This window comes from Lepisosteus oculatus, chromosome 24 (genome assembly GCF_040954835.1).
Source record: "Lepisosteus oculatus isolate fLepOcu1 chromosome 24, fLepOcu1.hap2, whole genome shotgun sequence".
Taxonomy (NCBI): Eukaryota; Metazoa; Chordata; class Actinopteri; order Semionotiformes; family Lepisosteidae; genus Lepisosteus; species Lepisosteus oculatus.
This window is the reverse complement of record NC_090719.1, coordinates 15,433,560-15,447,071: the sequence shown is the minus strand read 5'-3', so window position 1 is coordinate 15,447,071 and position 13,512 is coordinate 15,433,560. Positions and strand designations below refer to the sequence as shown.

At 43.6% G+C, this 13,512-nt stretch overlaps 1 protein-coding gene across 10 annotated transcripts in view; it reads left to right on the top strand.

Moving 5' to 3' along the window:
- Window positions 1-341: 341 nt before the first annotated feature.
- Window positions 342-13,512, top strand: part of prrc2b (proline-rich coiled-coil 2B) — a 32,967-nt gene continuing 19,796 nt past the window's right edge. For 6 of the 10 annotated variants that reach the window (XM_015367221.2, XM_015367225.2, XM_015367224.2 and 3 more), the window contains exons 1-8: window positions 342-549; window positions 9,795-9,968; window positions 10,221-10,401; window positions 10,924-11,026; window positions 11,283-11,346; window positions 11,648-11,791; window positions 12,163-12,464; window positions 12,899-13,026. In XM_015367221.2, the coding sequence (XP_015222707.2) occupies window positions 9,854-9,968; window positions 10,221-10,401; window positions 10,924-11,026; window positions 11,283-11,346; window positions 11,648-11,791; window positions 12,163-12,464; window positions 12,899-13,026 (1,037 nt within the window). In that variant the 5' untranslated portion in view covers window positions 342-549; window positions 9,795-9,853. The remainder of the gene's footprint in view (window positions 550-9,794; window positions 9,969-10,220; window positions 10,402-10,923; window positions 11,027-11,282; window positions 11,347-11,647; window positions 11,792-12,162; window positions 12,465-12,898; window positions 13,027-13,512) is intronic. The other 4 variants (XM_069183493.1, XM_015367226.2, XM_015367227.2 and 1 more) reach the window with 1 other exon arrangement.

Below are 13,512 nucleotides of genomic sequence, written 5' to 3'. Positions count from 1 at the left end.
AATCAGAGTATTTGCCATATTTCAGCAGCACAAAAAATGATTATTACAGTAAAAAATAATGACCTGATATAGACTCTTTGTGTCCCGAGTTAGAATTAGAATGGGCAACTACTTGTAGAATATCATTAGTATTATTAACAAGAAACCTGCAATGATACACATCGAACGGAATATTAATTTGTACCTGTTTTGAGTATACTTTCACGCTGAGATTAAAAAAAAGGCACAAACACTGCAGCCCAGGCACGGTTTTTAGGGTACTCGGTCACCAGCACGGACCTACCCGTTTAAAAGAGATTCTCGGCGGCGTCCCTAGGGGTCGCTGTCGCTTTTGAGCCTCCCTCCGGCGGGCAGGGCCGTCGGCCGAGTCCAGTGCGAGGATAACTCAGGCCGGGCTGGTCCTGCAGCAGCGACAGATACAGCAACCCGAAACAGCGCAGGGGAGGGAGCAAACAGAGAAGCAATCCGCAGCCATCCTTTAAAAATCGCCCCGTTTACGAGCAAGATAACCTACTGTCTGGTGTGAAGCGGGGTTTGTGGGTGAACACGGTGAGTTTGGGGTGGGTTGTGGCGGGCTGTGCGGCGCTGCCGGAGCCGCTCCGCTCTCCGCTTCTCGCCGTCGCCGCCGCTTTGTTCTGGGAAGCGGCCATTTTTGATCGCCTTGTTCTCCCTCACCCCGTTCCTCTCCGGAGCCGGGCTGCGGGGGGAGGCCGGCTGATCTCGGCTGCCCTGTTGCCCCCGCTCTTTTATTTATTTGCCCCGTTCTCCTCTGGTGCGCAATATTTTTTTCCCCCCAGCAGCAGGAGGGTTTACATAACTCGCAGGGTATTGGGGGAAAAAAATAAAGTCCGGAGGGGGGGGGCATCGTTCATTTCTCGTCTAGCGAGAGGGATCTCTCTCTCACACACACAGGGCAGGGAAAATAATCTTTTTATAACGCAATATGTCGTGTTTTCGTTGGGTAAGACGGTATACGGCGTTTTGATAAAATGCTCTTTTTTTTTACAATTATCGAGGGAAACGTCTTAAATCGACTATTACGGGTTTAAAGAGCCGGGCAGCGATTTTTTTTTTCAGGACGTTTTGTGTTAATAGTGGTGTTCTTGCGACATAACCTACCGGTTAGCGGAATGGGTTTTCGTTAAAATGGTTTAATTTTCGGTCGTCACAGGCTCTCGGCCGCCTGCCGCCGCGGTGTGTTTTGATTTTGGACGCCTAGGCCTCGGGTCTGCTGTTCGGCTGCCGCGGCGGATAACAGTTGGGGGCACGAAATGGGTTATTCGTTAATGGTCTCAAAATGGTTGTTTTTCTCAGCGGTGGTGGTGGAGTTTGTGTGGTTTCGTCTTGTTTGCAAGACGGGGAAGGTTTCGCGATGCCAATTTCTCCTTGCGCAATCGCTACCGGAGTGTTGACGATTTCGACTGCGGTGGCGTTATGTAGCTCATGATGTGGGAAAAGTTCAGGTTTTAGGCAGCCTTTAAAGATTTAACCATCTTTAAACGGGTGGTCCAGTTTATCTGGTGTTCTGGTACAGGGCGGTTAAGAAACTGATGAAGTAGCTGCTTGTTTTCTTTTTGTTGTTGTTGGTACACCGTGCCTGTTGGCGTCTGGCGAAGAGACCATTTTTAAGAGCTGTGCATTTTGTGTACAGCCTGCGCTTTGGCCAGATAGTTATTTCTGCGGTACCCTCGACTAAAATGGAAGAGGGTTTTGTGCATCTCAGGGAGGATTATTAAACAAGGCTCTGCCTTCAAAGGTATTCTGTTGCATCTTGGCAAGATGCAATACTGTAACACCTTCTTCCCTCCTCCCCTTCGCTGCAAAACCCAAAATGTCGAGTCTCGAAGCCAGTGTTTTGTGCAGGCTTGTAAGATAAGCGTCCTTTCATCTGTTTTGCTGCGGGGATATCCTACACTTAATCTCCTCCGTAAAGATAAAACACTGCTGTGGAACTTTTTTCGTTTCCTTAATCCTTTTTACATCTTCCTCGTAGGATTTCTCATCTAAATTAACAATTATTGTAAATACAGCGCTTGTCAATCTTCAACAGCTCGGCGTAGCGCATAGGTGTGAATGAATTGGAGGCTGTTCTTCCTTGAGAAGTGGAGAATTGAAATGCTTGAATGTCTGGATGAACAGGAGACGCGAGGAATCGATTAGTTGTAAAAAAAGCGATATTGTGATAAAGCCCGGTTTGGGATACTATGGCATTAGTATTGTTGGTGTGCCTGGCGTTATTGGCTTTGTAACAGAATTTGTTTTACATCACACGAAACCACTTTTTATGTACATAACTGAAATAGCAGTACAGCTGCCAATTTGCAGTTACTTTGAAATGCTCAGTGGTCCTCATTCAAAAACCCCGTTTTTGCACTTAAAGAATTGCCGTTTTTAAGGCAATTTAAGGAGGAATGAATTTTGGCGTGAGAATCAAGCCCCACATTTTTCTGTAGAAGGGGTCCAAATCCTTTTTCTTAAATGCAGACCTTGCTTCTGTCACTTGTGGATGAAATGGCTTTGAACTTTATTAAGCAGTTATTTGTAAGGGGCTCATTTTTCAGGATTTGCTTCTTTACTGACTTTTAACTTTAAGTAAATGTATCAAATTACAAATGGATAAGTGTATCTGCTGCTGCTTCATACCCTGTAGCCTGTTTATACACACTGTTCAGGGGTTTGGTAGAATCTCTGGGTTTAGATTTTAACCTGTGTTCTGTTTAACTCTTGTTTGGCATTTTGATCCATCATCCTGTTCATGTCGTTATCCTCATGATTCTGTAGTGCATAGAGTATAGACCGTATACATTGAGTGCTGTCAATAGGGATGCAACAGCCAGGAAAACAAGGCAGTGTGCGGCCTGACTTGCACTGCTAGAGCATGTACCCCTCCAATTCCAGGGAGCTTTAGGCCTCCTGGAAGAGTTAAAGGCTTCTTGGTTTCTCTGAGCTGCAGAATATGTCTGACAGTAGAAGCGTGTGCTCCATGTCAAGGAATTAATTTCCTGTAGGATTCTCCTAAACCCTTCCTTAATTGCAGTAGCTACACCTTTTTCAAGAGAACTTGTAATGAGAATGGATTTCGGACAAGTTCTTGTAGGGTGAAGGCCACTGCAGTGTCCTTTACCAGTGTTAATGTACTGAGGCTGTATTCTGGGAAGTTTACAGAAAACTATCGGAGAGCAACTTCACATCAGACAGCAGTGTCATCACAGTGATGCCATCCCATAATTCATACTGGAATACAAGGCCATTCCTTCTGAATGTTTATTGGCTGGTTCATTTATGATGTACTACAGAATATTACCGATGTATGAATTGCAAAATTTAGGATTAATTACCACCTTCCTTTCTGATTTCTCCCAAATGTGATCTTTAAATCCCCACCCTTGGAGGTATTGTTGATACTGTATTATCACCTGGACATGTTAACCAATTGTTTTGCAAACCGTTTATGCACATGCCCTGCTGCTTTGAAAACTACCATGTTTCAGGCTGCTGAAGAATGGACTGTCCTCAGGATCTTTTCCAGGTGTTTTTTGGAAAGTGAATGTAAATACATGTGCTGATTGCAAATGGCAGAAGTGTGATACTCCAAATCCTGCAGGGCATCAAGTCTAGAGTTTTTGGACGATGCTCTCCAAATCCTTATCACTTTAGAACTTGTATTTGACTCATTAGGGGGAGCTTTGTGCTCACAGACTGTAATCAGCTCTTGATTGCTCTGTCTAGGTTGTGGCTGAGGTATACAGGCACTGGGATAGTCAAGTGTGAGAGCTGTTTTTATGAAGTTTAATTCTCCGTTATGCTGCTGGAGCAGCTAGTGTCCTCATGCACCTCTACTGCAGGTGCTCAGTTTGAGGGGATCTCTTTGCTGCTGTGGTTGAAAATAGCGCAGCAGAAAGAAGATGCTCATTAGGGTCAGTTTATTTGTCATATACACAGGTGCAATGAAATGATTATTTGCATGTGTGCTCCAGTACATACACATTAAGCACCAAACTTTGCAGCAGCAGCAACAACAAAGTCAAATAACAATGTAAATAAAAGTCAGCACAAGCAGTGTGCAGAAAACATCAGTGTGAGTCAGTGGATGTGGGATAGTTCATTTTAAGAAGAGACCTGAGTTTCTCACCTGGCTGGAGTGAGGAGGTGATATCCTTTAATTAGGCTTTGTGGCAGACTTTGTAGAAAGTTTAATTTTGAGCTCTTAGTCTTTCGCTGGAATACTGTTCCTGTGCACTCCCCTTGCTGCTGTTCTGTGAACTGAAAACGGTTCTTTGTGTGGAATTCCACACCGGGATTCTCCATGATTTCGGTGTCTTCCAAGTGCTTCACTGCAGAATGCCCTGACATCATGGTAGAGCTCGTGTTTCATATTGATGTGACATTTATAACACTTCTGTCTCATTCATCTACAAGACCTCGTTTACCCGTGCTCTTATCTGAGGACATGAGGAGCGAGGGCCTGCTGTGGTTTGTTTGACTATTGCTGGTTATTTGTCATCATTTACACAGGGATATGTTTTGTTTTGATTTATCATCACAGATGTTGGATAGTTGACATCTTTTCGAGAGATGTTTTGTATTTGAAGTCTATGGAAATCTCAAAGCATTCCTTTTGGTTAACCACACATCAATCATGTCATTACCTGGCGATTGATGTTTTATGTGCTTTCATTTCATCATTGCAGCTTTTGATTTCGGCACTTCTGTTTTGCAGAGGTTTTAGAAAAGTGTAATGGGTATAAACGTAGACTGCATGACGGGGATTGTGGTCTAGTAGAAGAATGAGGGAAGTGCTTTCTAACAGGTCAGGCTGAGGGGTGCACAGCTCCCCCCCTGGAGGACTGCAGTCTAGGTCGGCCTCCAGCACCTGGGCCACTGGTGGGTGTCTGGTTGGTCCAATCAAGACATATCAGGTAGCGGTCAGGTGGAATGAAACCCTGTAATCAGGGTGACTATTTCAAGACAGAAGTTGTGTGTTCCTGATCTGCATACGTGCTTGGTATATTTACAAAAGCAGATGTGAGTGTTGATCTGTTGTAAAGCAGCGAGCTGTGGTGAGGAGCAGTGTTCATTGCATATTGGTCTGTAGGCATTTCAGTTGTGTCATCTGATAGAGACTGAAGCCTCACAAAAAGTCCACAAGAGACTGAGTTATGAGGCCTCTTCTGTAGCGGCTCAATAGGAATGATTTTTTTTTTCCAGTTTCAGCTTATTGTCAGCTTTGTAAGTCATGTTTTCCAACGTGAGCTATTTGTGTATAATTAAGGAAAAGCCCTATAAATGATGTAGGGTTTAATTTCATGTGGTTTGACTATAGCAGTTTTCTGTCCTGCAGTCTCTAGACTGATTGTGTTCTATGACTAAACTCCTGGTCTTCCAATAACTTCCAAAGTTCGATCAAACTGTCAATCATAATTCTACACAAACTCTTAAGGGTTAATGATTTTTAATCCTATCGGACGTGATTTTCTGAATGCATCCTGCTTTATGAAACAACATGGTCTTAAATGGGATTTTTACGCAATATGATGGCACATCTTGCCAAAATCGCACATTTTTGCAAGCATGCAAACTCGCTGGCTGTCTGCTTTGGCGCACTATTAACCCAGCCTGCTAGAGCACGATGGCTGCCCGTGTTCCATAGGACAGGCCTGCATGAAACCCTTTTACTCTTTTCTTCAGGATATTGCACAGTCACTAACCTGCTACCGTACTGATCACGGATCATGTACAACAGATTTATTTGCAGATTTCAAAAGCATAATGCGTTAAAAAGCTGCGCACAGGGAGTGCAGGATTGGAGAAATGTCTGCTCAGGGTAGTGCCATCTCTAACGTTTATATTAATGTGAGATTTTTTTCTTGGCTTTCCTAAGCTACCAACTCGAGATCTCTACAAACTCACTGCAGCTATCTTGTTCTAGATCCTCTGAGCACTTCTCATTAAACTTTCTCCCTATGCAGATGGAACATTTCGCAGTGTAAAGTGATTCACTGGGTTATTGTTTTGACCCTTGCAGCAGTGCATTGAGTGATCACTCCACTCACTGAAGCAGTCAGTTCCTGTCAAGGAGCACGTCTGTCAGTCGCTCTGTGCCTTAGCCATTGTGAATGGGGAAAGGGAAAAATGAAATGTGATTGTCTTAATCTTTTCTTTAATACAATTGCATACTTGCTGTCGTAACCCTAAGATAGCTATAAACCAGCAGCAGGTGTTTTATTTTCTGTATGCTTTTTACCCATAAGGCAAGTAATGTAATTAATTGCAGTTGCTAGAATATTGCCAGTACTAAACAAACAACTGTGCTAGACTTCATATTCTGAAGAACTGTGTGTGCTGTCTTTTCTGGCCCTTTGGTACAAGACTGAAGCTCCTGCCATCAGTTGGGCTAGAGGCACTTTCATATGGTCTTGAACCACCTACAACTGGAAGCTCTAGGTGAAATGGTGTTAGTTTCAGTTGGAGAAGAGGTTGATATGGTGAACCAGCCTGTGTTTATTCACTGTTGAGGATTATTTTGTTTACGTCCTATGGTGACATCCGCTGACGTTTGTGGAATTAAAATCATATTTGATTTTGTAGTAATGAGGTTCAGGGATTTCAGTTCTGTTTACTGAGGTAGCTCTTTTTTTAAACCTTAGCTTTCCAGCTCTACTGCCCTATTTTCTACTGGAGTAATATGAAGAAATGGGATGTTGCAAAGGAGTCGAACATGGAGGGGTTCTGAATTGCATTCTTAAGGTGGAAGCAAAATTGCACATGGCTTTTAATTAAGGGCTATTTTTGCGAGAGTTCTGTGTGGCACAGTGATCATGTTACGAAGAATTCTTATTTTACATGCCAAAGTGCACGCAAAAAACATCACAGTGAAACGTGAACTTGGTTCATTTGTGAATTTTCACATTTGCTGCTAGGATAAATTTGTATAGGTTAATGCAACCCTGGATCCATAATGAATATTTTCTCCTTTTTTTTTCTCCAAAGCAAAAACGTCTTCAGTGTAAAAGAACGATTCAGAGTTTTAGAAATGTTTTGATTTAGCGAAGCAAGAGTGAAGTACTATTAAACTGTAGTCTCAGTGGATTGGAATCCCATGGATACCAGAACGCAGGCAGTACTGTAAAGAACATGTTGGCTCTAACAGCCCGTGTTGTTGCTGAGCAGCCCTGCTGTGCAACAGCAGTTCTATTGATCTTGGCCAGTGACCCCTCCTGTCCTGGTCCTGCGCTTCCCTTCTCCAGCTCGGCAGTCAGTGTGGATGGAGTCTTCATTCTTCAGCCTTTTTAATGGGGCAGTGGGAGATGCATTTGTTCGCATTTATGTCTCTATCCTGAATATTTTTCTGGTGCAATATCAAATATTTAAAATATTTTACATTGTTTTATAGATTTGCATGTCCGTAAATCAGATATCCTCTTCTTGTAGTTACATGATGTGCTTTTTTTGGCAGGAGTCTTGACTGCTGTGGCCCTCTTTGATGCGGTTTAGAATTCATTTTGAGAAGCAAAAAAAGATTTCATCGTTGACACTGCTGCTTTTGTTATGAATTTGCTTATTTAAATCTTCAGTAGTTCTTATTTGTATTTGTAACATGGTAGGCAATGTTTTATTTCTCAATTATTTTAGCAATCTGAAAATGATTGTTGCCGTTATCTGGTAGGCGATTTACCAATATGTATGTAGCACGGAGGCTTAAATTAGTCATGATGATCCCAAAATAGTTTACACTGTACAAGACGTGTAAATATCACTTAGCAGATATCAGAACATATTATCAGAGTTTTACTCGTTTGCATTGTAAGGAACGTTTAGAACTTCCTGTTGAGATTTCCTCTTCAAGAACGTTTCCAGGGATGTTTGTTGGGGAAAACAGTGAGTGGCCAGTCAGGGCGGCCCCCTTTCTACAGAACACTTTAACGTCTGGGCTCAGAGGCAAGACTGGCTGTCGCCCAAAAGCAAAACGAGGTTCAGATTTACAGTTATAACTTGATTCAGCTTGGATGAAAGTTCACTGGCTTTTTTATAAGAAGCAATACCTTTTTAACGTGTGCAAACTAAGAAAAATCTTAAGATGCTACCAAGTTTTTGTTACTGCCTAGAATTTAATTTGTCATTAGTGCTTTAATGTTGCTGAAATGTCAGGAGATTCTGAGCTATCAGTTGCTATTTTTTTTACCAGTTTCCAGAATGATTTCCATGTTCTGCTATTGGTGCAAAAGCCTTGCCTGTACTTTCCTCAGGCTTATAACTGATCAGTTTGAGTGTTTTTCCAGATTTTTTAGATATCCTTAGTGCAATGCAGGGGTGGGTGGTACACTTAAGTTTATATGAAATGGGAAAACATTTCAATATTGTTTCCTCAAGGCTTATTTTCAATTATGATGTTATTTTCACAGGGTATCAGATGATGGCTAGGTCCTTTAACCCCTTGGTTTGAAGCCATTTTCCTAGGGCTGGACAGTACATTGTAACTATAAGGATATGTGGGTTTAACATTGGCAAGCAGGCTTTCTCTTTCACCATTATGCCATATCTGAGATGGGTACTGGCACGCACTGTTGGTGAACTTGTATGGGGATTTTAGTATCCAAGGGGACAGAAAGGCATTGGAGCCACACCAAAAAGGAAAGGCTGGCATTATGAAGGGTGCTTGGCGCATGTGCATCTCTCGGCTTCAGCATTCTAGCTTTCACATGAAAGCAGTTAGATCCAGCATGGTGGTAACGCCGTAGTAATGTGGCAGTGGAAGATGATGACAAACTGGAATGATTTGTTTTAAGAACTGGAATGTCCAGAGTAAAGCTCCAGCAACTAAATTTGCCGATTGTGATTTTAGTTCCCTTTCAGTATTAATAATATACCAATAACTGCTTGTGCTTATATAGTGCTCTTTCTGGATATATAAAATCATGATGTAAATAGGATTGCTGGTATAATTTGAGACACAAGTTCTTTGTGTCAGAACTGAATAATACAACTAGACAATGCACAACATTACCTCAAAACGACATTACCTTAAAACATTACCTATATCATTTACACTATTTCCATAACAAGGAATCTGGTAGGCCAGCATTTTTTCCATCCAGAATACCCAGCATGCTAACCATGCAACCTGAAATCCTATATAAAGCCTCAACAGGCCAGCAAGAGAAATCCACTTTGCGCCCTAAATAAAAATATACCCAGAGCTAAATCTTCCTTCCTGAAGCCTGGATACCCAAACATAAATGGGACCTTTCTCCCTGTTCTACAAAGGTGTCATTGATCAGGAGAGAATGTTTTTAGCCTTAGGATTCCACAGTAACGGAAATCAGTCGCCTGATAATGAAAAGGGCAGAAATGTCTATTTAACAAGGTTCAGGTCACTTTAGCCAGAATCTGGTCTTCAAACAGATCAGAACAAGGTCCTCACATGGCATAAACTTTTTTCCCCCCCATCTCCTTTCTCCTCTCTGTCCACTCTTGTCTTCGTATGCAGTCTTTCTGCTTCTTTTCATTCTTTGTGATTAACTGGGATGGTTTGGTGAATCACTGATTTAGGTCCTCTCTCAGCCCACCTACAGCAAGAAAAATGCATCATTTTGTTCCCCTTGTTTCTCAGGCCCTGTTAAGGCGATAATTCCACTTTCTTGTAACTATTTCATATTTCACTTGAAAGTGGGTGGTGAAATTAAACCTCAGACAAAGCCATTGCTTTTTGTGATTTGATCGCAAATTGATTCTCATTTTTGACTACTTATTTTCTGGTGAATGTGTATCAATGTAATTTTTTTTCCTTCCCACAGACAGGCATATAGGGAGAGGTGCAGAGAAAAATTTCCATACTCGATGACATTACATCGCAATGTCCGATCGTTTGGGGCAAATAACCAAGGCAAAGGATGGGAAAAGCAAGTACTCCTCTCTCAGCCTGTTTGATAAATACAAGGGAAAGTCAATAGAAACTCAGAAAACTACAGGTAAGAGCTGTTAGCACCTTCAGTAATTCCCACTTTATCTTGATACCTCTGCATTGTAGCTCGTTTAACTTGAAAACTGTTCTCTCCTTGTCTTACGTCTGTGGGAAAACCTGCCATTGACTTGTATGGGGAGGAGAAAAGAAATGCATAAAGGATGTTGTTTTTGCTTAAGCTTTCCCCCAGTCTTCCTTCACCCCTGTCGTATCCTGTGCGGTGCTCGAAGGCTCTAACGCTGCCTCTCCCTCTGGCCAGCAGTTGTTCCTCGACATGGCTTGCAAAGTCTTGGTAAAGTGGCCGTTGCCCGGCGCATGCCTCCCCCTGCTCACTTGCCGAGCTTGAAATCTGAAAACAAGGGAAACGATCCTAACGTGATTATTGTGCCCAAAGACGGAACAGGATGGGCAAACAAGCAGGAGCAACCAGACCAAAAGAGGTAGGGAAGTGAATTCCATCATCGGAGCAGCCTAGAAGGTCCTGGTGTTTTCCTTGACGTAGGCTTCTTAGACTCCAGGTCTAGGTCTTCTGTTCCTGCAGAATGGGATTGCTGGGGCGGCTGCGTTTTTGTTTGCCCAGTTTTCTAAGCAGTTTATGTGGTAAATGTGGTTAATGTAAACAGGGAGGACTGTCCAACCAGTATAGCCCGATGGGTAGTTAGTAGCTAATTAATCCAAGGGTCTCATCCATCTCCGAAGTGGTGTGTGGGTGGAAAGCTTGGGATGTGATGATTTGTTAATGTGAGTGTGTGGGCTTGTGTAGGAGTTCAGAGAAGGATGCAGTTCTTTTTACTGTAGTACTAGATTTTTTTTTAATGATAAACCAGTAGAAAAAAACTACTAGGTAATGTGCCTTTTTTTCCCCCAGTAGTGCAGTTTTTGCATCCTTTGGGTTTTCTGCAACATCTTGTTTTAGTTCCCTGATGCTTTTGCCTGATGAGTTTTGTTTGTTTCGTCTCCAGTTCTACTGCATCAACAATACAGCAGCAGGAGTCGCAGCAGCAGCCGGCTTTGCAGAAATCTGTCTCCAATCTTCAGAAACCGACACCAGCAGCAAGCCAGGAGGTGGGTTTCAGTCGTCCTTCATGTTCGTTGACCCACCTTCTAGCCCTGGGCCTTTTTATTTCTGCATGTCTTGTAACAGTGAGTCATAAGAGCACTTGAGCTGCTGAGTGCTTGAGGCTCTTCTAGCTCGTGTTGTGAAAATAATTTCTGGAACAGTTTCCATTTATTTCAATAAGCAAGCAGTTGCCGTGCGTGATGGTTTTTATGTGCACCTTCTCAGACTTGAGCTGTTAAGTCTCCCACATCTCTCTTCCAGAACACAAATACAGGTGGACCAAAGCAATGGGCACAGCTGAACGGAAAGGCAGTAGAACAAGATGGTCAGTGGATTCACAGGTTTTCAGTACTGGATTGTGCACTTTCCATAAAAGTAGTGAGGTGTGAGAAGCGATTAGCTATCCAGTTGACTTCATGTAAATATTTGCTTTGTAGTTTTAGGATTAGTTCATAATCATGGCCTGAAATGTAAACCTTGGCATTTATGTATTCTGGGTACTGTTTCGTTTTAATCGGAAGTGTGGTACGCGTCACAATCCGCTCCTCCCGAGTCTTTTTTTAAAATGATCCATAAAGGTGGTGTCTTCAGTAAAATCCGCCTTGTCTGCTCTGGCACGGTTGCAGGTTTAAAGGCCTCAAACCGACTGCAGCCCTTCTCTCACGAGGAATTTCCGACGTTGAAAGCAGCTGGAGAACAGGACAAGGCTGGCAAGGAAAGAAGCGCCTTCGATCTGTCGTATGGGCCCGGACCAAGCCTCCGCCCCCAGAGTAAGATCCGCGCCACGCCTGTGACTGTTAAACTCTAGGGAAGCAGTGTGGCAGAGGACTGCGCTTCCAGTACACCTGTATGGGTTGCTGCATTTGTTCACCCACATCTGGTCAATTCCAGTGCTTTCCTGCTGAAGTGCTCTTATTACTTAAGAGTTACGCGTCAGACTAAGACGACTAGTACTGGTAAGAGACAGATTTTTTGAGAGACCTTGAACTTTGACCTGGAGACGCTATGTATTGTGGGGCACGGTGGTTCTTCTTGGGAGCAGCTTCTCCGTCAAAGTTCTGATTCTCTCAAGTGAGTGAGCAACAGTAGTGCCAAAATTTTCATCACTTGATCAACAGTGGCCTTGTTAATTGCTCTGCAGATGTAACGAGCTGGAGGGAGGGTGGTGGGAGGAACCTGCACCCGGTGACCTCTGTGTCTGCTGCGCCCCCCGAGCCCGAGGGGAAGAGCAGCAGCCCAGGTGAGGCAGGTCCCCCTTCCTCCTCCTCCTCTTCTTCCGCCGCTGCCACCACTGCTGCTGCTCCTGCTGCTCCAGCCTCCGAAAGCAAGGAACCCTGCCTCCGCCCCGTACAGCCAACCCGGAGGAGCACGACGCCAGCGCCTCAGTACCTGGGACCACAACACCACCCCACTACGACCTACCATGACATGCTGCCTGCTTTTGTAAGTCATCTTTTTAGTACAGGGGGGTATTCGAGTGGTATTCAAATTTGTCCAGGTTAAGGATCAATTCCCTTTCGGTTTCAAGCCGATGACAGTTCTGCACGTGTAAGATTTCAAAAGTAGGTCTGAAAGGCTGGAATAGACTTGGCCCTGATATGCTTTATTTTGGGGGAAAACTAGGCATTGGTGGGATCGTACAAGCAGAAATAGTACGTTTCGGGTTGGTATGCAGAACTCTTACTTGGTCATCACAAAGTTGCCCCTTCGTGAGACCGGTTTCCTCTGCAGGTCTCCTTTGGAAGTGGGAGTGTTAGTGTGGTAGCCCTTAAAGATTTATTAGCAAGTCTGTTGTGAAAATTGCAGTAGTGTACAAACAGGGTTGTTTTTGGATCCCAGACGTGTGGAACGAGAGGTAACGCCTTTCCCTTTTGCAGATGTGCCCCAAAGAGTCTCGGGACTCCCCAGCTTCCTCTGAGCGTGGCCCCCCCGCCGTCGCCGCCCCGGTCCGATTCGATGCTCGGCCCGCCTTCAGGCAGCAGTTCCAGCCTGTCGAGCCTGTGAAGTAAGTGCCTGCGGCATGGGTTGTTCTTTAAATCGATGATAATCGTAAAATTAGTGTGCTATTCACGTCTGGTTCAGGCAACCCAGTGTGTTTCTTGGTGCAGGAGTGTTGTCAGGAGCCAAAGGAGTGAGAGTTTGTCATTTAAAGGAGAACTGTAACGCTATTTTTATAGTTTGGGGTTGGAGAGATTTGGCATTTCAAACCGCAGTAAAAGTAAAATGCACACAGTAACTTGTAACACCTCCAATTTATACCAGGAAATAGACAATTTCCTGGTATGTGCCGCACCAAAGTCTTGAGATTCAGAACGAGGCAACAAAACTTCCAGTGACATGTAAACATGCAGGCTTGTGAAGACATCTTTTTTTAATCCAATACAAACACATTTGCTCTTGACTTTGAGACTGTTGACGGAACTAATACTACTTGTTAACTTGGCATGCATATCATGGTCATTTCATGTCACAATTCTCGTGCGCTCTCGAC